We start from the raw sequence: 27539 nt of genomic DNA, 5'->3' as shown, positions 1-27539 counted from the left end.
CTTCAGTTAAACAATATTATATTATTAGGTTTTTTACTTTACTGTAAAGATGTTTAAAATTTTATGGATGATTTTACTTCTTGTATTCTACTGTTCAGCTACTCCTACCTGTAAGTACATTCTAATAATGTTTATTTAATTATTCACTTTTTGAAAAAAAAAATTGGTTTTTTAAATTTTACAAATTATAACAAATTTATTAACTGATATTTTAGTACTGTTGGTTAAATTAAAAAATTTGGTGTGAAAACCACACAACTTTCTTGTACGCCTATTAAACTACATATATACATTTTTTTTTTAAATTAAAAGTATACAAAATGTTATTTCATTAATGACGGATTATATTTTATCATATTGTTCTTTTTTTATTGTTATTATTAAGTTATTATTTATCATAAAACTTTAATTACAATCAGAGGTTAATCATTTATAAATCAATATATTTAAATTGAAAAAAAAAGGTTAAAAAAAAGGAGAAGAAGTCTGATTCCAACCAATGTGCCTTTCCCTTCCCCTTTTAATATCCAAATATTTCATTAATTAAGATTTCATTTGCTATAACTCTGGAACCAATGAAAATAAATACCACTTATGATATATTGTTAAAAAGCTCTCAATGAGGGCTTATTACTGCAGTTAAGAAAAAAATCAAAAATCAATTTTTTTTTTATTTTGGGCTTTTTTGGACACTTTTGGTTCAGTTGATTACAATAAAAAGGGGAGGTGCACAACTAGATGTTATAACAGTTATGTGAGGTATATACGTACGTAAGACGTCACGTCGAAACTAGTCAAAATGGATATTTCCGTTGAAATCTGAAAACCGAAATGTTTCGTGATTACAGTACTTCCTTGTATGTCGTACAAGGAAGTAAAAAAGGCCTATCAAAGATAGATGTTTTTTTTATAATCAGTAAAAACTGTTGCCTTAGTAATTGTGATCTGGCTGTATTAACTTATTTTATGTTGACTTCTTGATTTGTTATGAAAACAAGAAAAAACTTGTTGATATCAGGTACGTATTTTATGGACAGAAGGAAATTTGTGAAGGGACACAAAATCGAACCTATGCCTTAGCTACTATATTAACTCCAGTTTAATTATGTCTGTGAATATTTAAAATGCTATAATAAAAATTATTTATTTATTGTACGCTAATAAGTAATCAATACAAATTGATAAGCAGTTGACATTATTTTACTTATCTACATTTTGTCATCTGTCAGAGTGGTTCTAAAAATATTCTCAACATTAATATGCTTTATATTTTTATTTTAAAATTCTCTTTAAATGTAATAATATAAAAATAGTGTTTTTTACTTATTTTATTTATTTTTTTAATTTTATTTATCAGAAAGCAGTAAATTTTGTGTTAAAATTTCAATCGGATTACAAAAAGTATCAGAAAACTGAATTAATAGATATTATTATTTTTTTTTTAAAGCAGTAGAATTATTATTTTCCTAGTATTCTGTTTAATACTTGGGCTAATATAAAGTCACATTGCGGTGACGCTGGTAGTAAAAAGATTGAACTTATTATTTATGAAATTTTTTTCAGATTTATCGATTCGTAAAATTCGCTGAAATGAGAATAGATAAATATGATATTACAATTTTTTTCTTTATTCGGTTCGTAAGGCCTTTCAGAAAGTTAATAAAAATAATAATAAGATAATGAAATTAGAGAAAAAATATATATGGGGACTTTTAAGGAAATTTTTTACTTAGTGTCTGAATTTAATTTTATGATCTTTGAGCACTTAAAGCTTGAAAAATACTAAAGATTCATTTTTGTAGTTGCTTATTTGACTACCTAAAAAAGTAACAATTTCATCTGGAAGGTGTTCCGGGTTCGAATCCCCCTGTAAGGCATGCCATTTTTGATGTACTAAAAAATTTCAATCGCATTACCCTTCCCTCAAAAATAATTCTGTGATAGGAATTTGGGGAAAAAGAAACACTTTTGCATCTCAATAGTTCATAATTCTAAAGCCGCGTCTATATCGAACGATCATTAAGCAACGTACCCGAATGATAAGGCGTAATTAAATTGCTGTGAACATGCTGACGAACACAAGTCACTCTAGAAACAATAGAATGCATTTAAATCGGTATGAATATGTCATTGATTATGAACAAGCGTGGATAATCAAGAAAGGTAGGCAGAATGTATTCTCAAAGCTACAGAGTAATCGACTTGAAAACGACTCCCATCACTAGTTTGGTCTATAATTAAAGTTTATAGACTAATACTATACTACTAGACAGTAGTCTAATATTATCATAATAATATATATAGTAATTTGCATAATAATTTACAAAATTCCTGCTAGCTGTACTCTGTACCCCTGCCATTTCCTGGGTAACACTGGTAATGTTTGTCTTCAATTCCTGTAGGGAGTGGGGATTGCTTCTATAAATAAAGTAACCCCAGAGAAAAAAGTCTGGACTAGTCAGTTCAGGGGACTTTTGTGGTCACAATACTTTAGAAATGATTCTTCTCTCAACAAATCCTGTAGCATCTCCATAGTAGAGCGAGCTGTATGGCAAGTGCAACCAGTTGTCACGCTCATCCATCCTCTTGCAGTAAGACTAACTGTTGGATAATTAAACTAAGATAGTTAAAGTACGGGTAACTGTTGGATAATTTCTTGTTGACGGCAGCTTCCCGTTTTTTCACAAAACAAGAGTCCTATTATTCGTCACCTTGAAACCGCACACCATACTCCTAATTTTTGTGCGTGTACGGGAGATTCAAAGAAAATGTGCGGGTTTTTAGTACCCCAGGTCTGGTATTTCTGACTATTAACAAATCCACAAAGTCGAAACCATGCTTCATCTGTGAAAACACTTGATCTAAAATGCTAATGTTGCCTCTAAAAGTCCTTGAACCATTGACCGTGGTGAATCCTTTTAGCAAATTCAACATTAGTTAATTCATAGAAAATCTGTGTTCTATATGGATAACATCTCAGCATTCTCCTCACTTCAATGTGACCTGAAACCAGCGAAATGTTCTTTTCCCGGCTTCGTCTCTGCAAAGATCTATGAGGAGATCTTATAACTGCTGCTTTAATGCAACACGAGATTATATACAACATGCTAACGCACAACATGAGATTCTATCTCTAAATAAGTTTCCATCACGAATATATGTTCTTCAACTGTTAATTGCATTCTAAGAAACAACACACCCTCGGTCAAAAGCCAATGCTCGACACAAACTGGCAGTAGTCAGATATGCGGAAAATAACAATCTTTCTCACTCCAGTTCCAGTCGTACCAACATTGAGAGGTAAAATAGGCTATAACATTTTTTATTTCAGTTAGGTTTTAATCATAACGTGATACTTTCTCAATAATTTTTATTAACTTACTCTAGTTTTGTTTTCTTATCTCGACGAATCAACAAAGATTATTTATTTAACCCTTATTAGATTCATAAATTCTAGCGTAAATCAAAATTTCTTCTGCGATTATATTTTAAACCCGTATGGAAATATCATTCAATTAGCAATAGTGTCTGCGTCTAAACTGACAAAATAGTTTTTATTTTACAACGAATTTTGCTTTTCCAAAAATGAATTCTTCAGATTTGTAGATTTAAGTTAAATTTGCTGTACGTAGAACGTAAATATTTATTGTAATTATATAGTTATAATATTCGATTTTTTATTATGAAATCATTATCGTAATTAGTAAAGATAGATGGACAAAACTGCGAGTGAATATGAGATAAATAGAAATTGTTAAGCATTTCAAAAATTAATTCTGTTCTCAGATATACATTAGTTTTTGAACATTGTGATAAAATGAGTAATTTTCTAATTTTTAAAAATTAATTATGTATGTTATTTTCAATTTACATGGCCATATTACTGCATCGTTAATAAATACACAGTTGTCAACGAAAGCAATAATAGTATTATTCACGATGTAAAAGAAATTGTTTCATAAACCCATTCGTGAGTAAAACATTACAATTTTTAATAATTTTATTCTGTTGCCTGATTGATACTACTTAGAATAAAAACATTATTTAAAATATTTCTATAAAATAATAAATTCTTAATTTTGAATAAATATAATTGATTATTCCTATTTTTTTGTGATGTCATTGTACATCGCTTATTAAAGTAAGGGGATCGATGTTTTGTACATAACTTGGTCGCTTTAGTTCTAGTTTTCAAAATGAAAGGCTGTACAAGAAAAAGTTATTGTAGTCAGTGGCAGCTTTTATACAGAAATGGCCGCCATTTTGTAATTTGCGAAGGTATTTAATTCCTGATTTTTTTCTAATTTTAACACTTTGCTACCAAGACGCTTACAAATATTAATGTGATTCGTGTATTTGAACTTGAGATATAAATTTTTATATAAAAATAACAAAATGGCGGACATAGGGAGAACGAAGAAGAAATCGCCATTTTTCCTACGGATATTTTTTGTTTAGTTTTACAAGGAGAATCCGAAAAAGTATAGCCAACCCACAATTTTAGAAACACTGCGTATAAATAATAAATTTAGGAATCCCATGTAAATTTTGCTAGGGGATATATCTGTTGTTCAGAAGGCGAATTACCTACGATGTAGTGAATATGAACAAATATTCCTGGCTAAGAGAAAAATCTATTAAAGTCTACAACAGACAAGACGACCAACCCGTCACGCAAGGCGCCGGTAAAGCGCATGGAAATAGTCGAACTACTATTATACGTAAGCTAATGAAAAGATAAAATAAACTGAATAATGCAAACTCACAATTTTATTTTTAATGTTAAATAACGCTAAAAACCCAATAAATTCTCGATAATTGGTTTTATTTGTTGATTACATTGAAATAAATAAAAAAAAACATTATACGAGGGTTATTTTTTTCAAGGTCCAATCGGTCACGAAATTAAAACCACAGTGAAAATAAAAAAATTGTTATTTGTAACAAGTACTTACATAGTTACGCCATTTCTCTACTACATAGTCGCCACTCCGATTTAGACATTGGTCGTAGCGTGGTATCAACTTTACAATACCCTCGTCATAGAACGGAGCCGTTTGTGTTTTCAGCCATGTTTCAGCCACGCTGCAGGAGCTTCAGTCTGCAACAGCTGCAGTGTGCGGCCGAGCATTGTCATGGAGAAAGACAATGCCCGATGACAACATTCCTTTCCGCTTATTCTGAATTGCCCTTCGTAGACGTTGAAGAGTCACGCAGTATGAGGCTGCAGTGATGGTCGTCCCATGTTCCATGAATTCCACCAAGAGAACTCCATTCCACTGAGAAAATTCTCACTGTGTACAAAAGCAACAATTCAGCCCGATGCTCTTATAAACCGCTCCAATAAAGGCGTTAACGGTAAAAAAAAACACGTATATAAGACGAATCTTAGTATACATCGGTGGAGCAAAGAATTCAATAGCCCAGTGGAAGATCCTTCGTAGGAGCATATTTCATTATGTATTCATCGATGTTCCGCCAGCAAGTGTCCGCTTTTTTAGTTCATAAACTCATGCGAAGATAATAAAAACGTATTTCTCTTCCTTAAAAACTGTCATATCAATTAAGGTATTCTTGCATCCATCAGGATAAAGGACTTGATTTCAGTAAATAAATTCTTGGGCAGTTCTGCGCAAGAAAATCGACTTCGTCATTTTATTTTGTAGACTTTTTTGCGCAAGAAATATACATAACATAAATTAAAGAAAACTAAAAGAGGCATAATTATTTTTTATTTAATATTAAAATATGTTTTCTATTTATAAGAAAATTAAATTACTATAACCGTAATTTGATGAAATAATTAAAATAACGAGTAGACCCTACACCCAAGCATCAAGTTTAAACTCGCTCACCAGCGTGACTCATTGCATAGGGCGTAAGAAAAATACGCCAATACAATGTCAACATAATCTCAAACGGAGATAATGTTGTCTGTTGTCCACCTTAAATTGAGCGTAACTGAAGAACGATTCAACCAAAATTCATCAAAGTTTCACATGCACACCTTCAGATATACTTTTACAGCATATCTATATTTCAATGAAATTGATCTAGTAGTTTTGGAGATTTTCGAGCCACACATTTTATAAATAGGTCTAAATATATATTATTTAAACATATACACGGAAATTACATTTTAAGTGAATTTTATTTTCATTCCTCAAAACGTACAAAATTTTAACTTCATCCCCAATCCCATCGTGCGACCGGAAAGCAATACCGTACTTTAATTCAAAAAGTCTGTAAAAGCAATTGTATTCAATGATAAAAATTATTGTTTTGTTAAGTAATATTCTTTACTATGGCTTAATTCGCTTAGTATATTATGCACTGGATAATATTGTTGATTAAACGATTGATCGACTTTTTTTCTTTTTTTTTAGAAAACTTGCATCGTGAATAAATTTATCATAAATGATTTTTACGTACATGTATGCATGCTGTACTTAGTTATATCATGCGTAAATGAATGGTAAGTAAATAACCTAAAGTAGTAGACGCATATTTGAAACTGTAATTGCTTATTATGTAATAAGATAAGGAACGGAACGGAATGCAAGAATGGCGGGATTTTCAATATTTCTCCCTACAAATCGCAGAGCCTGGACAATGTCCCTTGCTGCTGTATCTTTCTATTATCGGGCGGATTTCATCGATTATTTAGGGGCGGTTATAAATTTTAAGTTTTATTTATGGACGGATTTGGTAATTTGCGTTCCTATCCGTATGGACTATCGTGAAATTTATTTACTGGTTCTGACCGTGAGAAACTAAGCTTTTGAGCCTAGTAATCCCGGCATGATTCCCCTTCATCCGCTGAAGTCCTTTCGGTACCAGCACCTATGGGCTAGCAGGAGTGCACCTACCGTAGCCCTAGTTATTTGGAGGGAGAAATGCGCCCCGTTCTCCGGAGGGAGTCGCTTATGCTGACTAAATGAAATTTAATAAGATGAGGGAGGGTTCTTGTATAGATTTATACAGGATCTGAGGGGATGATATGCCTCTCCTTCGTTTTTAAGGGAAAAGGGAGCCCGAGTGCTCTCCAACCATGTAAATTTAAGCCAATATTTGTTTCGGTTCCAACTGGCAGCTGAGGAACTGTGCGTCTACGGGGAGGTCCAGTCGAACGAACACGTGATGTTCGATTTCCCAGCTCTTGGGGGGTCCACAACTCTGGCCACCCTGGAAATTAGAGGTCAAGGGGAAAATTGGCCACTCACAAGCGGCGAGTCAATGTGGCCAGAGCCGCATTGTAGGACCGTGGGGAGTTTCTTGATGCGATTGCTTTGTTCAACCGACATCAGTAGTTTACCTAAGGGAAAAGACTCCTTCCGTGCTGCTGTAGGAAGCTAACCGAGAGATATGTCTGGCTACCAACCAGATTAAGGCTCCAAGCGCTTTAATGGTGGATAGATACTTGCTGGTATTCAGCGGCCTAGGCGTGGCAGCGAATTGCTGTCTTTGACGAGATTAATTATTGATAGTCATATATGTTTTAGTAGTTGACGGGATGCGCCTACCCATTTTAGTGATATATGAGAAGTGAGCGGTGGGACACGCAAGCGAGTGGTGTACGGTACCACGCTTGTTCCGCTCTTGTTTTTAGGTTAGCTCTAGGAGCTAGTTAGGACACTGGTGGCTAAACTATTTCGTGAATCAATAGCCGTTTGTGGCCCAGACATTTGGTCTTATGCTTTAGGGCGACCGAATGGGGTGGTGGCAGGAGAAATGCCAAGCAAATCAATATAATAACATACAATATTTATACATTGTATAAATATAAGCGCATTTCTAAAAACAATAGTTATGAATATTGCTGAGAAAGTATTAATATCACAAGAAACTTATTAAATATATATATATATATATATATATACACACACACACACGTATATATATGGATAAGTAGGCTTTTTTTAATCAGCTTCAATCGTAAAATATGAATTTTTCTCTTAATTTTATGTGCAGTCAGTAAATCTCTTTCAAATCGCGATTTTGATGAGATTCAAGATGTATTGCATGAAAAATGTAAATTTGATTTTAAATTAAACTCTTATACAAACCAGAAATTATATATTGATTATAAAATAGTTAACCGTAATAGTAGTTAATAGTAATGCCTGTAATTTTATTTTTTAATTCAATAAATATGGTTTAACCAAATTCATAAATAATAAAAAATAAGTCATAAATAAGTGAATAAATGTACGATGAACTGGAAACATAGTACGTGGTTCGTGGTAGGTACAGCATTTGTTAGGCAGGAATAGTTTTGGAGTTTTGCCTTTTACAACATTGACCTTGGTTATCGCATTTTTTAGTTTATGCTTGTTAGTGGCAGAAGGCGCGACCGGTGCGGACGCGACTTAATACATAAGTAGCATACATACATATGTCTGTATCCTCATGTTGACGACGAATGGGACGCCAAATTATGAATTATATCTATTGAATCTACATATGACTTCATGTATATGTAATTAAAAATTATTGTAAAATCTTTCGATAATGTTAACATAGTTAATGTTCTTCGACTGGTTCTAACTTTCCTTAGGATCATATTTGAGAGGTTGAATTCAATGACAATTTGTTGAAATTTTTATTACTCTAGTGTTTTTCTTGTTCTAAAAATAAATTTTAAAAATCCTGATTATTTTCACACTTTTTCGTACTTTTTATTATTGTAAATGCTGTCTCTTTTGTACTGAATTAAATAAAGGATTATGTAATAAGTGTTCTATAAAAAAAGGACATAATTTAGAATTTTTCATTTCAAAAATTAGTTTAGGCCATAATTAATTTTAATCATATTTTTAGCTTCTTAGAAAAGGTAAATTATTCATAGCGAAGTGAAAAATAATATTATCTATGCGATTAAAAATTGGGATGAAGCATTCACAATTGTTTGTTCCTGCGGTTCAAACTGATTCAAACTGATTGAAAGAAAAGCTTATTTATTCTATTACACTGTCTAGGAATACATAATTCGAACGAGAAAAGAAGCTAACAATCTAATATGTACTGGTACGGAAAAGAAATTTTTCGCGGCAAGTAAACATATTTCTTGTAATAAAACGGTTCCTAAGATTGTTATAATATTGTTAGACGTCATAGGATAAGATTACACATATTTTGGCATAGTTCTTTGTTTCGTTAAATTGGCAAAGTAAACCTACGTAAAAAATTAATTAAATAACACTAATCAACAAAAAAACATTTTTTTCTGTATCTGTAACGGTATATGGCGATTTTAACTATTTTTTGGAATGTTGAATTCAAAACTGTTATCAGAATTAGTGGAAAACGTCACTTTTTGTAGATGCATAGGAATTATTAACAATAGCTGTATAATCACAGTAAAATTAATATTTAAAAACAATTATTATTTATTGGTAATTATTTAGAATTTGTTTAAATTAACTAAATTTTTACAGATAAATTGAAATTCATTAATACAATTTTAAAATAACAGTTTCTAAAATTCCAAACACTGGAAATGTTAAAATAACAGTTTTTAAGTTTAAATCATTGTCTTACCTTTGATTTTTAAAATATTTTGACAAATTTTTCACTTGTACGATATTTGATCAGTTTCTCTTAACAAAAACCAACAGCAGTCATACATCATTTCAGGATCTCATCTTCCTTGGTACCGATGTTTCACGGTCAGAATATCTTAATGGAAATGCTCTCTTTGCTCACTGCTGAAAGAGCCCAAATTTTCGGGAAAAAAGTTTACGTGGGAGTATAGGAAATAGATTTTTAATGACCCTACATCCCAAACGTTTGTAGTTTTGTAACAGCTTGATAATAAAAAAAAAAAATAAAAAAAATAAAATATTTTTCATCATTTTTGTTGTCTAAAAATCCACCGACAACGTCTTTGAAGAACTTCCACGCCGCTTGCTCACATTCACTAAGTTTTATCGTCAAACGCTGTGTCCTTAAGCAGTTTCTTGATTTGCGAACCGATAAATCTATCCTCCTTGAGCTTATCATCACTCATTTTAGAAAAAGTTATTTTAAAAATTATTAAATTCTGGTCATTGTCTAGTGACAATGATGGACCTTTACAGAATTTGTCATGAGTCCGAGTTTTATGTGAAGTGGCGACAATACGATTTTATTGAACTACGTTCAATAAATGCGTTACATTTTTTTCACTGGCTACAAAATTCTGCCGCTATGCCCAGTTCTTTGCCTGGTAATGACGTTTTGTATCACTGCTATCCCAAAGACAAAGAAAATAACAATATTTCGTAAACCTACCTTGTAAACCAAGAAGTAACGCAACAAATTTAGATCACCGCAAACTTTCCATACATGCTCTTTGCATTTTATTGTTTCTAATATTGATGCCACGGTTTGATATGTTTCTTTCATGTCGACTTCATGAGCTAATAGAACGGGAGCTATTTGTTACCATATGCAATAAAACTGCTTTCATGTTAATTTTAGAAGAAACAATAAAAAGATGGCCATTCTCCTGAAGAATGGTCTCTTTTTGGAATGCAGCATATTCCTGAAATATGCTGAATTCCAAGCTCTTTCATCAGGCCATCAACATCAGTACAAAAGCAAAATGAATTCTTCATAGTAAAATAAGTACAAAGAGCTATATTTGTGTTCTAAACGTAGTAACTTTTGTTTTTCCACTAAGAGATACACTGTTTCAGTCTGGACCCCAAAAGTTCAGCTTGCTGCCTTGATAACTTTAAATCGCGAACTAAATCATTAAGTTCATTTTGTTGAATTAAATAAGGAGATTTCTCATCAGATACAGAGAAAAATTCTTCAACGTCCTCTACATCATCTGCTTTATTTTCAGATTTTTCTTCTAGTAATGTCGGATTAGAAGGTGGTTCCAGGTACAGGTAATTTCTCTCCGTATGGTACCGGTTTTAGAGTTGAGGATACATCTGAATATTTTATGAACTTTCTATTTTTGAATGAAAATCCAAATATATTTATCATACGAGTTACTGAGCACGATATCAAATAACATGAGGCGCCCAGATTTTATCTTAATCCCCAAGTGCACAATCAAAATAAAATGTATAAGTTGTTTTTATCAATTCAGAAATAGTCTTTCTTTGAGACTTTCACGTAAATTTACCACAAACATAACAAAAATTATCTGGACGATTAGAACATCCACGAACTTTTGCAGAAGCCATGTTGTAGCAAATAAAAACGAGAAAAATCACTTTTGTATTACAAAGAAGTAACTCTGTGAAACATAACACACAGTATAGACAAGTAAAGCTAGACCGAGTACGATTTTAACCTCTATAGTAGGCAACAACAGATGTCTGTATGATGTCGTCATATAGACATGTTTGTACCAGTCTATGTTACATGACAGTATTTATATTTATTTATCTTTTCTTTGTTAAGCACGTATTTATATTATTTAAAAGTAAAAATACATTCACTATTCTTAACTGTAACCATTAGTTGATCAGAATTAATTTATTATAAACGATTTTACAAATTTACTATTTTCGTAAAATCATTACGTGATAACACAATTTCCATAACATATTTAAAATCACCACCCAAATTACAGCGAGAAGAGTTGTGTTACATGTAAGATTGAAATTTTGTGTTGACTAGTGTAATTGTGCTGTTAAACTGTTTGTAAATTATGTTGTTAATGTTACTTATTTATATTAAAAAAAAATGTTTAAACAAAAGAAATATTCAGTCTGAGAAGTCATTTTCATTTACGCCTACTTTGTATCCTCCATACGTTATAACACATCAGAACTGCTTCAAAAAACTATTCTTAGAAATAGCATATCTCACGAAAGACCTATAAAAAAATTATATTCCGTAAAAATCTTGTTCTTGTCTGCTTTATTAGGAGAGCGTCAATTTGCATGAACCAAAGCTGTCAGAATTAATTCAAATAAACCATAAAATTGCTGTGTGACTTTTTTACAATTGTTCACCGTAAAGCAACTGTACAGATTAAGTACAATATCTAATTATTGTTTACGTTTACGTTAACCGATTGTTCTCTTTTCTAACAGTCGGCAGGGGGAGATTGCCAATCCACCCAACTGCCAATTGAAATCATGAAACCAGTTATGTACTACGTAAATAGTGTTGACACACAGTTCAACGCAAAAATAGATTTCTACCTTGAAAGCCAGTGTAGATTTTTTACATGGCTCAAAATCGCAACCAAAAATCGGAAAAAATAAAAAATTAATTTATACGACAGATAAAACTCTCATTTTAATGTATTTTATAACTTTTTTTTCCTAAAACGAACATAAATGTTGAAATTATTCTATTAAAAAACCAAGTAAAACATTGGTTAATTTTTAGGTATAATTTTCTGTAACTCGTACTGGTTTCTTTTTTTTAGTAAAACTAATTCATCACAGAAGCTTTGAAGCTTGTACGAGGGAATATGGTAATGAAATTTTGTAGCGTATGATAAATCCCATGCCTGACCGGGATTCGAACCCGGGACCTCGGATAAAGGGCCGAGACGTTACCAGTCTGCCACGGAGATTAGTATATTTCTTTAGATGAATGGAAACGCTCCAAAAAAAACCGCAGAAACGAATAAGGTTTAATAAATTATAAAATTCAATTTTTTAATCAGGTACATAACGTTTCCTTTTTATGATTAACTAGCTAATACCCGGCATGCGTTGGAATGTCACTCTAAGGAAGAAAGTGTTTATGTTTTAATTTTGTTTATTGAAATGCTTTCGGATACACAACATTTTTTGTTTTTCCGTCTGGTGCGTACACGAATAAATCAGAAGGTTTTCCGACGTATGAGCAGGCCAAATATAGCTGTCCATGTAAGAAGCATGGATTTTCCAAATTTAGTCGACAGACTTGTAGCGGTTGTCCCTGTGCTTTGTTGATGGTCGTTGCAAATGCGAGCCGCATCGGAAACTGCAAACGTTTGAATTCGAATGGCATATTTGTCGGAAACAGTGGGATGCGTAGCAACAGTACACCTTCTTTAAATATTCCATTTAAAATTGAAGCTTCGATGACATTGTCCATTTTTTTCACTGAAAGCCTGGTACCGTTGCAAAGTCGTAGTGATTGATGCTTTGGAGAAGAATGATAGGCACACCAATTTTCAATGTTAGAACGTGCGGCGGCATGCCTGGCAAATCAAGTGAATTCAAGAATTCAGTTGGATAATTGATAACGTCTTGATTAATTACAGTATCGATAGACTTATAGGTTGTCGCTTTGCCTGGTATTTCGTTTTGAATGCTGCAATTGATAGCATTGACATCATTATTTTTGGCTGCTAACATAGCACGTGCATTGAGCCACTGATGATTTTTGTAATTCTGTACGATATTTGGGAAAAGTTTGTGAATCAATTCGTCTGTGGTTGCTGTGATTTTATATAAGTTTGTTGGCAATGTGATACATTTGTCGATTCATCGATTGTAATTTTCCCTTTCCCAATATCCAACAATTTTTTTGCGAAACGTTCAGCGGATGCTGTTGTTGTTGTACACGGATATTGATCTTCAAAGTCAATTTTTGTACGTGTCGCTATAAAAATGATGATTTGAGACATGCATTAAGTCCATCAGTGTGTGTTGAGCGTGGTATAACTGGTAGAGTTTGTCAAAAATCACCAGACAATAAAATGAGTGCGTCATCGAAGAGCTTTCATTTCCCCTCAAATCTTTTAGTGCTCAATGAAGCGCTTCTAGTCCTTTTTTATGCGCCGTAATATATTCGTCCAGTTGTTAATATGTACATTGTATCTAGAATTATTAATTTTCTAAACTGGTTTTAAATTATGCTAACCATTCAATAATCATTTAATTAATATTTTTTGAACATTTGCCACTTTTCAGTTCACTTCATAAGTGATAATTTTAAATTCATAATCTAAAAGTTTGAATATTTATTTCATTGTCCATAATATATGAGATAAATATATATATATATACATTTACAGATATTCTATTATTCTGTTATGCAGTCAGTCAATGATGGTATCTTAGGTACATTAACATCTATTGTCCAGATTACAAGTTTGTTATGTGTTCAAATCATATCATTGTACTTGTAAATAAAAATAAAAAATACAAAACAAAAATAAAACCTTCACATAATTTAATTGTTATTAAACTATAAAATTTACATGATAAGTTTCATAGATTTATTTGAAACTGTGTTCTGTCTTTTTCAGCTGATGAATCTCTGAAAGAAAATATTGCAGATGATATTGATACAAGTAGAGATTCAGGTAATTCAAAGCTGTTTTAATAACGTTTGTGTTCTTTTTTGTATGCAATAATGTAATATTTTAATGATAAAATTAAGTTAAAAAAGTGTACATTATTATATTTATATTCCAGTTGCATTATGTAACTGCACTGGACCACAGCTGTACTATCTTATTGCAATGTTATATACCATTATTAGATAACAGTTAGATGTTCTAGTAGCTGAATTAAATATTTGTAATCTATAAGAATTATTAATAATATTAACAACATCTCTGAACTTAATAATTAATATGACTAATATATACAAAATTTTGCTGTATGACCAAATCTACAGCACTTAAAACATCTCTGAACATCTATTTACTCCTTGACTCCACAAGAGAAAAATCCACAAACAACCTACCCTCAGCAACAAATCTGTTAAACAGACCAGGCCCAAATTTGAATGCACTGTGAAAACTTTGGAGATTATGTCTACCACTTTTGAACAAAAACCTGCACCCAGGCTTGAATGTCGCCTCATACAAGTTGGTGTTTTGTTCCCATGTGGGAGACACAACCTCCTCCTTCTACAGGTGATGATATCGTAGATAGTAACTTGAGGCCTCCTTTTACATTTTTAGTCCACCTTAACCTCCACCCTTTTACTAACAGATTTTAGAATGACTTTAACTGTCTCTTTGTTGTCTGATACAACAACCAGACCTTTCTTAGAATCCCTTATATTCCTAATTCTCAACTCTTACCTTTTTACATCTTGCCCCAGAGGGCAGTCTGTAATTCCTCTGTAACTTCTTTAATTGTTTGTGTGGAGACCTACTTCCTGTTTAGGAAGACAGAAACTGCTTCTTTAACTATAAGCTCTTTGATTTCATTTGGCTTAGAGGTAAGCACCTCAAATCCATTCATCAAAGCAGAGAAAATTGTCTTAAACTGATTAAGCCTTGGGATCACCCATCTGCAAACCGCTACAGAGATGCTTCAAGAAACCTCAACAACTGCTCATATTTTTCCTCAACTTGTGCTACTAGAGGGACAGAACTATGAGCCCTGCCCCCAGCCTTAATTAAATCACTAATCAGACTCCTTTTTGATACCCAGGGGGACATACCTGCCTGACTAGCTTCGCTTTCTTCATCGAAGGAGAAGACGGAAACATCTCTCCCTCCCAATGACCTCTTCATTTCTAACTCATCTGGGTTTTCCCTTAGACTCTCCAGATTCAACAATCAACATCTTCCCCAATACTTCCCTAAATAAATAAGATAAGCTAAGCTGAGCTAATCTATCTACTTACTCGCTGATATCTATTACTTTTTTGGGCAAGTTTGTAAATATGACACTACCCACAGCAAGATAAAGGCAGCCAGAAACCTGATTGTCCTCCTGTCACTCTTTGCACCTTTTAGCCACTGCTGGATTGTTTAGACAAGTGCAAGCAATTATTAGAACACTAATTATGGCTCCCATTCTGAAAAGAACGCACGCAGGACTAGGGTGAACCCTATCTTGGCAATCCCTTGCTTGTTACAGGGCACTTACACCAGCAATCATTGTCGCCACATGCCTTGTAGAACAAAAACTTGATAGCTTTACAAGGCCTCTATGAGGCAAATGCACGTCTAAACCTAACACCAGTACCGAGTAAGATCTCGGCAAATATGGGCAAATGATGAGCACTCTAAGCTTTTGATACGGATAGTTAAAGCCTTAGTCGGTAAAGAATTCAACAGGTGTTGACACACCTTCACACCTTCAACACACCCAACCGCCAGTTTAAATAAACACCAAAGCAGACTCATTTGCTGCAAAAACTTTGTTCAGATATATCAGAAGGATAGTTGTGAGAATAATACTGAAAAATAACAAATTAAAAAATACCTGAAAAAGGAACTAGATTACAAAAGACAGAGTTGTAGCAACTATGATAACTGAAGTACACACATCTTTTGTAACATAACATTGTAATAATTAATTTTATCTTGACATACATAAATATTGAACAGTTTAATTGAACAACTAATTCATTGTTAATACTAGTGAATTTATAGAAGCTCAAGGGAGAGCGTTAAGGGACTTACCTTCAAAGAACCCAAGGAATTTAAATAGTATTTTAAAACTCTTTAGAATAAAAAAGAGATTAAAGCATCAAACTACATTTTCCAAAACTGTGTCAGTGTTCAATGGTTTAAATTTAGTAGAAAATTACACTACTAACAGCAGAGTATCCTGAAATTCTGTAAGTCAGATTTCATTAAATAAATGACTGCCATTTAAAATCCTATCCTATTTCATTACAGCATCTATCCAAAGGTCCAAGAGTTCTAATATCTAATAACTAGTAACTGATATCCCTTATAATTAAACAAAATGGAATAAATAACTTTTAGTTTCTGTAATAATTATTAGGGCTTATGGCCCATACTGATTATGGCCCATACTATATTTTTAAAACATTGCCGCTATTTTAAAAAATGTAATTTGATGCCATTAAGATGTTATTTATTCATTTCATTGCAAAACTGCATGGCTCTCAAGAAAGGTACAAAAATTTCACTACTGCAAATTTTATAATCAGAAATAAAATTTATTTGAAATTAATAAAGCTTTGCATTCAATTTTTTTTTTTTTTTAATATTCATAAATTATTAAAATAATTAATCGTATAAATTTATCAAACAATTTTTTTTTGCAAAATATCACTTTTTGACCCATTGATTCAAATTTTTATGGAATAGCAAGAATAATGTTTAAATTTCATTCCAATTTTTTTTATTATCAATAAATTTTAAAATTTAGAAGCTGTACGTAATTGTAATAGTGTGTAATTATTCATAATCTCTTACTTTACAGGAACCATGAATTAATGTGGATTAATTGTTAGTAGTGTAGCAATGAAAATATTTTCTAGACCCAATAGCAAATTTATGCTTAAAGAAATTGTTATGTTTTATTCATACAGGTATGAATAAATAATTCTGTAGGTTCTTCTATCACATTAATTTTTTCATGGTTACTCAAACATGACATACAGAAATCAATAATAATCTAGAATGAAATGTTTTTTTGAATTGAGCTTAATGGACTGTAAGGTAATATTTGCTGAGGAGCATGACAAAGTTTGATTAAATCTTTTTACTAATTAACTTACAAACAACTTCTAAATATGTGAAATTGGACTAACACATGATATTTCCAGAGTTATTGTACTACAACTTCTTATAAATATCTATAAAACTTTTGATAAAAAATTATTATTTAAAAAAAATGCATTAGAAAATTAATTACTTTCAATTAAATTCTAATCTAAAATTTCTTAAAGAAACACAAATAGTTATTTTATGATAATAAATGTAAAATAATTTCATAATTTAAAAGCATATCTATTTATAAAATTGTTACATTTTTGTATATCTGACAGGTAGAAACAAGGAATTTGGAATTCCTACTTTTTCTCAAGAAGAAACACGATATTTACAGTCTGTTATTTTAGTACCATCAGAAGATATATATCAAAGTAATGTTGATTTTGATGGAGAACCATCACATGGAAAATGAAAACTATATTAATAACTTAATTGGACATTCCTTTAAAAACAGCATATGCACTACTAACTGTTAAAAGAATGTATGTTTTTAATAAAATGTAATTGTTAAATCAGGAATGAAAATAGAATAGTTAGTTTGAAATTTTTTTACCTTCAATGGATATTTAGTTTAATAGATCAATTAATCTTCAAAGAAACTTAGTTCAAGGATTTACCTTATCAATTAAATCAGTCAGATGCATTATGATTTATACCTTTAAAGCTGTTGTTGGAAGAAGTGGAGCTGCAATTACACACACCAGGATCTGTATCTTCTAAGCATTACTCTTTAATTATGATTTTTGTTTGAATGATAATTTGCAGATTGTTGAATTTTAACTCATTATACATAATATGAATACTGAAATTAAATCTTTGTGATACTTATTTATCATCTCCTTTTCTTCTTGTAACATCATCATTTGTAACTTAGATCTACACAACTGAATTTCTTTTCATCACTAATCTGAGTACAGCCTCTGTTACTCTTCATTGTCAATGAAGAGTAACTTCATTGACACTACTTCTATTCTATAGAGTAGTATCTAAATCACATTAATAAGTATGACTGTGCTTTTTGAATTCACACCAGTACTGCATACTTTTATCATTTTTATTTTATTTATGTCAAGTAACATAATTTCAATCCAATAAGAAATATCAATTCCTACTCCCACTTTGAAGAAATAACCATTCAGTGAAGTGATTAATGCTACATTCATGCATAATATTCAACAAATATAGTAATACCTTAATGAAATAATGTAAATGAATTAAAATGGTTGTTCATATTTATTGATCAATCGATTTTTTAAATAAATTACTCTACTGACCAGGGACTAAATCAAGAAGTCGTTAAGTTGGGATATATTCTTTTATTGTGTGCCTTTAACTATCAACCTTCAACATGAAAATGTTAGCAATGGCCATCTGTGCTACATACCAAGATTTAATAATAATGCATAATCCTGTATTTTAGTGCATATGAAAAAGGAACTTACCAACACTTTTTGAATAATTCTCATCAATACTATTATCAATCTCTGTTGTGATGATATTCCTTTTGGAATTGTCATTAAACCTAAAAAACCTTTATCCTAATAATACCATAGAACAGCCAACAGTTTTTGTTTTATTCTATTTTGCTAAAACTGCTTTAATATGAATATAAAAATAAAATTTCACAAAAAATATATGTAATTACAAAACAGCTAAACATATATAAAAAAGCTGTGGCATACGTAAGAAATATGAAATAGAACTCTAACATTTTCAAGATTTTACAATTTATCAAAGTACACAAATAATAATTATTACTAAATTTTTGTATCAGTGAATTAAACTGTGTATATTAAACTTTATATAAGCAAAGAAATGAAGAAATTGTTTTTTTTTTTTTTTTTGTAGTTTTAGGGGCATCGACTGCTATGATCATTAGCCCCTTCCACATCAAAAAAAAAAATGTTTCTTTCCCTCTCTGATAAAAACACTAGCAACATAGTCTTATAATAACAGATCATCCAGAAACAGAATTGACAAAGAATATCGAAACTCTGAAAGAAACAAAATGACAACAATGTAAAGGGTCCTTGCCACTTAAAAACACACAATTCATTTCTAATGAAATGTCAAAAATATCAAAAAAGCTGCAATTTCATACAAATATTAAAAAACTCATCCCTTCATTAAATTCGTCAATAAATCAGAAACCTCACATTATTATCTTCTATCGCCTTAACTTAACCTTAGGGCCATCCTTTTTTGTTTTTCTTTTCCATTTTTCTAAAAGTCATAATGTCAAATTCTAAGGTATCTGAGACCTCAGACATGGAAGCATATGATCCTTTGCAGTAAACCATAGAGGATGCTTTGCTGCCAGTATCAGATGATATTGTCTCTGTTGATATGGTCAGTAGTGCATCACAGACCAGACTCAATACACTCCCCACTGAGATGGCTGAAATCCTTGCCCTCTCACTTAAAGGCCTTGATACTATTGGGGGCTCCATTTTTTTTAAATCCTCTTTTACTAAAATTCTAAAATCTATCTTCTCAGTTTCCTGTATGGGGATTTTTTCAATCTCTGCTTTTGCCTCATGCTCCTGTGTCAAGTTTTCTCAAGCTTTTTTAGCCTTGGAACTGATCGAAGGCTCATTCCTCAAAAGAGAAAAACTATTTTCTTTAATAGCTGCTGATTTCTTTGCCTGTTTTAGACTGTTTTCTATGGTTTTCAAGTTTGTTATAATAATATAACATACTCAATAGTGCTGGTGCTAGCTCACAATTACATGTGAGCTCACAATTACATCCTTAACTTTGAAAGAAGTTGCAGGAGTTGACATAACTTGTGCATACAACATTACCTTTGCCAATCAATTTTTGATGATTTTCTTCGCTTTGAAGTAGCTCACCTTCTGATTGATTTTCTTCACTTTGAAGTAGACTCTTCTTTTGATTGATTTTCGAAGTAGTTCGTCTCTTGGATTGTTACCTTCTCTTTATACGTTAGACAGTTTATCGATCTTATTGAATGACTCCTGTGATAGTTGACGCAGAGGTGGATCCCTGCACGGGTCATCATGATGCAGTGGTTTACCACAAACATAGATCTGGTTCTTTGTGCAACATGCTGCTCTATTTCCAAATTTCTGACATTCAAAGCATCCGAAGTATCCCAATAAAGTCGGGATGAACGGACGGACGACTAGTCTGTGAAAGCCAGCTTTTATTTTTTCTGTAGGTTTTGGGCTTGTTAAATGTCAAAACATGCAATGCGGAAGGTACAAGTTCTCCGTTACGTCGGGTGTTTAATCGTTGATTCGCTATAAGTCCTTCTTCATTCAGCACCTCAAAGACTTCTTCTTCTGTGCAGTTTAGCAGGTCCCTGCACGTAACTATACACTTCAAGATATTTCGAGTACCGTCTGGTGCGGTGTGTGAGCTTCTGTAATGCCACGGACTACCACGAAAGGACTATCTTGCTAACACCTTTTTCATTCCTTTTGATGTCCAAATATTTTGATATCGCTGCGTTACATTGCAGTCGAAACTTAGTTCTATCCGTCTTCTCAATGCTCGTAAATTTTATACTCACCTGGAAGACGAGGGTTTTTGCGTGGACCCTCTGCCACGGAAGTTGTGGAAGTAGAAGTTTTCGTAACCTATATTTTCGTCCGTTAATGCGTTACAAGGTACGGGCGGAGAGAAGGTAGATTATGCTTCGTATCATCGATTCTCCCTGGGTTCCTCCAGTCAGGCGCCACCCACAAATTTAACCTGGGCCGGGGAGTCAGGTACTGCCTGACTCACTATACCAATATGTAGGTATGTCGGTATAGAGAGAGGGTCAAGCAGTATTCGACATCCCAGGGCTCGAATGTAGCAGTATACCCTTATCCATAGAATAATCCCTGCCGCGGGCCGAAGTGACTGACTCACAATGAGCGGCGCAAGACTTCAGCAGAGCTAAGCTCACAGCAACCCACCCTCAACCCGACTTCACAAATGGGAAGAGGGATGAGCATTCCCCATCCGCACTCCGCCCAGCGTCAGCAAAATCCGATCACGGTCATGACTCCTGACACTGCTGGAAACAGCGAAACCGAGAAGCACAATCGTGACCAGCTCACAGCTCGGCACCGTTAATCCCGCACCCCTCAGGGAAGCTCCTGAGCAGAACCATTGCCCCGTTGGCCGACATAAGAGAAAGTACCGAAGTACCATGTCGTTGCCGCCCCGGACGTGCGCATAAGTGTTATTGCATGGACGTGAGGTTTAATAAAATGAATTAAGAACTGTGTGCCCTTTTCCGGAGGTCCCGGGTTCGAATTCCGGTCAGGCATCACATTTTCACACATGCTACAAATCATTCATCTCATCCTCTGTAGCAGTACCTACTGGTGGTCCTGAAGGTTAAAAAAAAAATTAAGATCTGTGAACTGTGAGTCTATACACACTGTGTGAGCTGGGTTTGAACTGAGTGATTCAAATCAATCAAATAAATAATATTACAAAAATAATAAAATTAAATTTACGTTAAATAAAATAATTTTAAATATTTTTTTTAAAATTCTGTTTAACAATAATGGCTTCCATGGGGACTGTGTGTGAAGCTAAAGTGGTGAGGTATGCGAGCACATCGTGGGAGGCAAAACTAATCTTCACCATCAACTGGTAGCAAACCAGTGTCCTGGGGCACTGTTTTGAGAGGTTTAATAGGATGCTCTTATAATATTTATGCAAACAATTGTTCCGGTTTTCAAAATTCAAAAAGGGTATTTATTAGTAGGTTGAAGACTAATTTTTTCATGCATCAGGTACACTCCCGATCTAACAGATAACAGTTTTTGGAAATGTTATCTAAAAATGGAAAATTATTTAATAAAACATGTAAATAATAAATAATCCGTTGCTAAATTTTCACCCTCCTTTCTTACAGTGAGCCGCTCCCAAGATATTTTTCAGTAGAAATATTTTTAATAGAGTTCTTATTAAAACTGAAAACAACATATTGTGAGTGATTCATAGTCAACGCCAAACAAAAACTACTCAGGATAAATTGTTCAAAATTTGTATACATTTTTTTCTTATGGTGTAACAGCACAAAGGCTTTTTTGAAATTCCGATTTTAAAGGAGTAAAATAGAGTGACAATGAAATTTACTTTTTTTTTATTTCTTGGTAACAAATGACGAAATCAACCTGATTTTTGGTAAGTTTAATGTTCATGTGCATAAACCGTTCCTAGATTTTTTAAATTTGACCTTGAAATGGGGTTGAAGAAAGATAAAAAAAATTTTGAACAATCATTGTAAATTTTCTCAATCCCGACTAAAGGAGATACTTGTTTAGAGATACTCTTAACAAGTGTCTCTAAAAGATACTTAGACTAAACGGGATATTCAGTAGATTTGAGCTTGCAAATACTCTTCAGATAAATATTGAAAACTATTTTCTGTTTTTTTTAATTTTGATTTTTTTTAAGAGGTCTGTAAGTATATGGCTCTGTGGCTCAATCTGCACTGCCACTGCCACCATTATTGTATGTGTGACTGGCTTTACCTGCCTTGCCTTCATTTACTTGACTAATAAACATAAAGGGAGCTAGTTTATTATATTTAATTTCAATATATTTATTAGCATATTTTATTATGCTTTTTAAATAAAAAAAACCTTGTAGAATAAAACTATAACAGATAAAACTGGAGGAAGTGAACTAATATAAATTTCTTCTTCCTTTTGTGTGCAGTAAGGTCTTCTCTTTGTGTTGCTCAACATTGATTCGTTCCATCTACCTTGGTAATGCTGCTCCATTTGGAATATATCTTGGTGGAAGCATACTTTGTGCTCATCACTCACAGCATCCAAATTTGGTAGGAAAAAGTCAAGATAGAAGTGTAAAAAATGGATTTTTAATGACATTCAGCAGCCTAAATTGTTATAGTTCAGCAAAAGATTTTATACAGAGCCATTCAAAGAAACGGGAAATTTTAAAAATTAAATAACGTTAATGAAAATTATTTTTAGAAAATGAATTTTATTTCATGTAATTGTATAAATGTTGCCATTTCAGGATACATACATTTTATTTTATTTTTTAAAGATGCATCTTGCAGGTGACCTCCTCTTCTACGTAAACACTCACGAAGTCTCTTCGTTAAATTGTTCATGGTTTGACGTAACATCTGAACTGGAATTTCCGCAGTTGCTTCTCGAATCTTTGCCTTCAGTTCTTCCGTTGTAGCAGGTCTACTGTGGAACACTTTGCTTTTAAGGTGACCCCACAAAAAGTAATCGCAAGCTGAGAGATCAGGCGATCTGGAAGGCCATCTAATGTCAACCATTTCGTGAAATGACACGTTGTCCAAACAATCGGCGTACAGCTGCCATCGATATTCGTGCAGTATGTGACGTTGCTCCGTCTTGTTGAAACCAGGCTGTATTAAAAATTGGTGGAAATCTCTTTTGTTGTTCCACAACAAAGGTTTCAAGCATGGCTACGTGACGAGCCGACGTCACTGTAATCGCAAGACCGTTGTCATCCTCAAAAAAATAAGGGCCTATAACACCGTAAGATGACATATCACACCACACGGTCACTTTCTGGCTGTGCAACGGACGCTGTTGTAGTTGCGTAGGATTTTCTTGTGCTCAGTATCTGAAATTTTCCTTGTTAATAAATCCACTGAGGTGGAAATGCGCTTCGTCTGACATCCACAGTTCGTGAAAAAACTCTTCGTTATCATTTATCTTCTGAAGCATTACATTACAGAATTGTGCTCGCACAACTGCATCGTTCGGTTTCAGTTCCTGGACGATCTGCGGTATTGCAAGTCCTTCACAAACATTCTTCGAACACTTTTGCAATTGTAAAGATGCTGAGAGACGACGGATTGACCGATGTGGACTTCATGTGCCAGCATCTTGTAAAGCTTGAACATTCTGTAGTGTACGGACGGTTCGCTCACGGCCTGGAGGTTTCTTTTTCATTGCCAAACCAGTTTCCTCATAATTAGATATCCATGTTTTAATTGCATGTGCTGATGGAACACGGTCGTGCCGTCCCAGATTAAAATGACGGCGAAATTCTCTACGCGCCCTCTCCACACTGTCATTGTTTTTGTAAAACGCTTTGATGGCAAATGCACGTTGCGCACCACTCCAAGGATCCATGACAACTAAATGGTAGGTTAGTTTAGAAAGGCTGGCGCCACTTATCAAGTGGTACCAATCGCCCACGGCTACCAACACAACTTTCAAAATTTCCCGTTTCTTTGCCACCCTGTACTAAAAAATCACTACTTTTTGCTTTTTTATTTCCAATAAAAACCAGAACTACATCCTTAAATGACTTCCTTGCTGCTAGCTCTACACTATTCAACTTTTTGTTAAAATTTTCATCATTCAATTATTTTGTAATCTCAGGTCCAATGAATATTCCTTCTTTTAATTTGGCATCACTTAACTTAGGAAACCCTTGTCTTAAATATCTAAATCCTTCTTCTTTATTCAGTGCATTGACAAAATTCCTAATCAATCCTAATTTTATATGTAAAACTGGCAAACTAACACGCTGAGGGTTGACTAAAGGAACATATTTAATATTATTTTGTTCAGGAATGAAAGTGTCCCTTTTTGGCCATTCTTTAATCATATGATGTTTACTTGTTGCACAACTGTCTCACAAACATAAGAAACAGCAATATTTTGAAAAAAGCCATTTTGCAAATTAAGAAGAAGACCAATAACTTTGAGGTCACCACAAATACTCCATAAGTGAGTCTCGTAATTGCCTGCTTTCAAAATTAATGAAATACTTTCATATATCTCTTTCATTCCAATAACATGCACTACAGATGTAGGATTCTTGTTTGAGTTACGCAGTAGCACTACTTGTTTTTGATAATTCAATTAATAAGCCCCAGTCATCAGCAATACTCAGAGCAGACATCAAACCACCTATATCACAACAGAAACACAGCAGATCTTTCTTAATGAAATATTTCATTAGGTCTTTATTTCTATCTATACAATTGCTTAAAAAAAGAATCTTCTTAATCTCTCCGTAATCTATGATTGTACTATACAGAGAGAAACGAAGTTAGAAATTTTAATAGGGAAACATATAAAAATATAAGAACGTAACTTAATACAAAAACTCATAGAAAATACTGTGAGGTAAAACTTAAGTTACTATCAGTATTAAACTTTAACTTAACGTCTTTTAATCTCTCTTGTTAACACTGAAAGTTAATAAGCTAGAAGTATGGTTGAATCTTAATTAACTAAAAGATTTTATAACATACCATATCACTTACACTGATTAATGAATATTTATTCATTTAATTAATTACTTCACTAAATCTAATTTAAATGCATGATCTATTCTTTCTTTAGTGAAGAGAAATGGTTTTGTATCTGGACTCAGGATAATTAATCTGCTTCTTGTAAACTGTCATTAATTGATCCCCAAAGGTTATTTACTTAAAGTTACATAAACATTCATATTCAAATAAAAATGTTAAATTTTTTTCTGGAACTGAACCTGTATTTTACACCATTCTGTAACAGTTGATCTGTATAATATTTATCAGTGACAAACTAGTGGGTCATATTTCTTCAATTTTCTTCTATCTCTAGGTGGAATTTTAGAATTCTGTCTTAAATTTATGTTCAAGATTTAATATCTATTTAAATTTTTTATGAATATTTTCAGAACATGTGTAAAGAAGAACATGTGTAAATTACAGGATTATTATTACAAAACCATTAAAAGTAAGATTAGTTGATATTTATTTTTAAATGTTCCAGGGACAGAAATTAGTGGCACAGAAAAAGATCACACATTATTGTCGAATTTCCAATCTTCAGTGCCACTAGGAATGGTTTATCTAATGAAGGTAGATGAAGGAAATATGGCTCATGAGAATTTGCTCAGTGTTCGTCTGAGTACTGGTGATGGGAACAATAAATTTCCAGCTATAATTCCAGCACATCATTCAAGAGAGAAAAATCTAATGTTGGTTAAAGCAGATCTTTTGGATTTACCTGATGTGAGTATCAGCACACATGAAGCGAATGAAAAATTTAATTTAGATTTGCCTATGAAGGGAGGTGATTATGGATTAATTGATGAAAATGTAGACCAAGTTGATGAAATTTATAATAATAGGAGAAATAATGATAATGATGGTCAATCAAAAAACATAAATGATGCCAGTAATCAACGCTTAGATAATCAGGTAATGAAAGAAGGTCATGATGAACTACAAAATGTTCTTGATGTTGATTTACCAAAATCTAGAGAAGTAAAAAAATGTAATGAAGAAAACTCTGACTATGTTAGTCAAACTTTAGATGACCAAAGAACAACTAGAAATATCAGAAGAAAATCAAAAACTCCTGAATTGGAGCAAGCTAATATGATAGCCCAGAGTAATAACAGAGAACAAAAAGTTATAGACGTTGATTTATCAGAAAAATTAAAAAAGATAATAAGTGATTTAAGAAACAGCAACCCTAGTCAACATTTACAAGATCAAGAATTTGAAAAAATAAAAGGTCTTGTTGACACTGATTTATCAAAAGAAACTGAGAAACATAATAATGAAAAAATAGAAAATTTTTATCAAAAAAATGTTCAAAAAAAAGCTGACGACCAAATTATATCTAGACCATCAAGAAATGCTGTTTTCCTTAGAAAGACACTGGTGAAAGAAGAAAATGAGAAGCTATTGCAGAAAGATGACAACTTACTAACGTTGGGAAATCTACTTCCTACTGTTGGATTGATCATAGGTTAACAAGGTGGTGATAATGATAATTGATGAATTAAATTAGCACATTTTCCTTTAGTGAATTGTAAGTGATTTAATTGTAGGAATCAAATTTAGCAATTATTTACTTTTTATTCAGTATTATGGTTGTTAAGTTGAATCTATAACCATAGTTTGTGATCTTCAGAGAAAACAAATTCTAATCTAAATAAAAAAAAATAAAGAATTAATATTTCTTTCAAATACTGTCTTGATTTTTACATAAGGAGATGTAACCTATAATATAAACTCTATTTTTTTTTAGCGGTAGTTAACTAAGTTGTTGTAAGTTATAAGCATTTTATGGCAAAACTAATGTAGCTGTAATAAACAAGAGTATACATGAGTTGTCTTGTTTACAGTTTGCAGATGTGTACTTGGGTGTAAAAATAGTAGAATATA

The 27539-nt window shown here is 32.6% G+C and overlaps 1 protein-coding gene across 1 annotated transcript; it reads left to right on the top strand.

Annotated features, from left to right (window-relative positions):
- Positions 1-27341, top strand: LOC142330290 (uncharacterized). The gene is made up of 3 exons (XM_075375489.1): positions 1-110; positions 14198-14254; positions 26134-27341. The coding sequence occupies exons 1-3, from the start codon at positions 50-52 to the stop codon at positions 27123-27125; spliced, it is 1110 nt and encodes a 369-aa protein (XP_075231604.1). The 5' UTR covers positions 1-49; the 3' UTR covers positions 27126-27341.
- The last annotated feature ends 198 nt before the right edge of the window (positions 27342-27539 follow it).

This window comes from Lycorma delicatula, chromosome 1, assembly GCF_047948215.1.
Source record: "Lycorma delicatula isolate Av1 chromosome 1, ASM4794821v1, whole genome shotgun sequence".
Taxonomy (NCBI): domain Eukaryota; kingdom Metazoa; phylum Arthropoda; class Insecta; order Hemiptera; family Fulgoridae; genus Lycorma; species Lycorma delicatula.
The sequence above is the reverse complement of the archived record's forward strand: the minus strand, read 5'-3'. Positions and strand labels throughout refer to the sequence as shown.

Excerpts from the sequence above, each read along its gene's own strand:
- LOC142330290 (XM_075375489.1), top strand. The coding sequence starts at position 50 with ATGTTTAAAATTTTATGGATGATTTTACTTCTTGTATTCTACTGTTCA. Across the intron at positions 111-14,197 it reads CTGTTCAGCTACTCCTACCT|CTGATGAATCTCTGAAAGAA; the intron begins GTAAGTACATTC and ends TGTCTTTTTCAG. Across the intron at positions 14,255-26,133 it reads TGATACAAGTAGAGATTCAG|GGACAGAAATTAGTGGCACA; the intron begins GTAATTCAAAGC and ends TAAATGTTCCAG.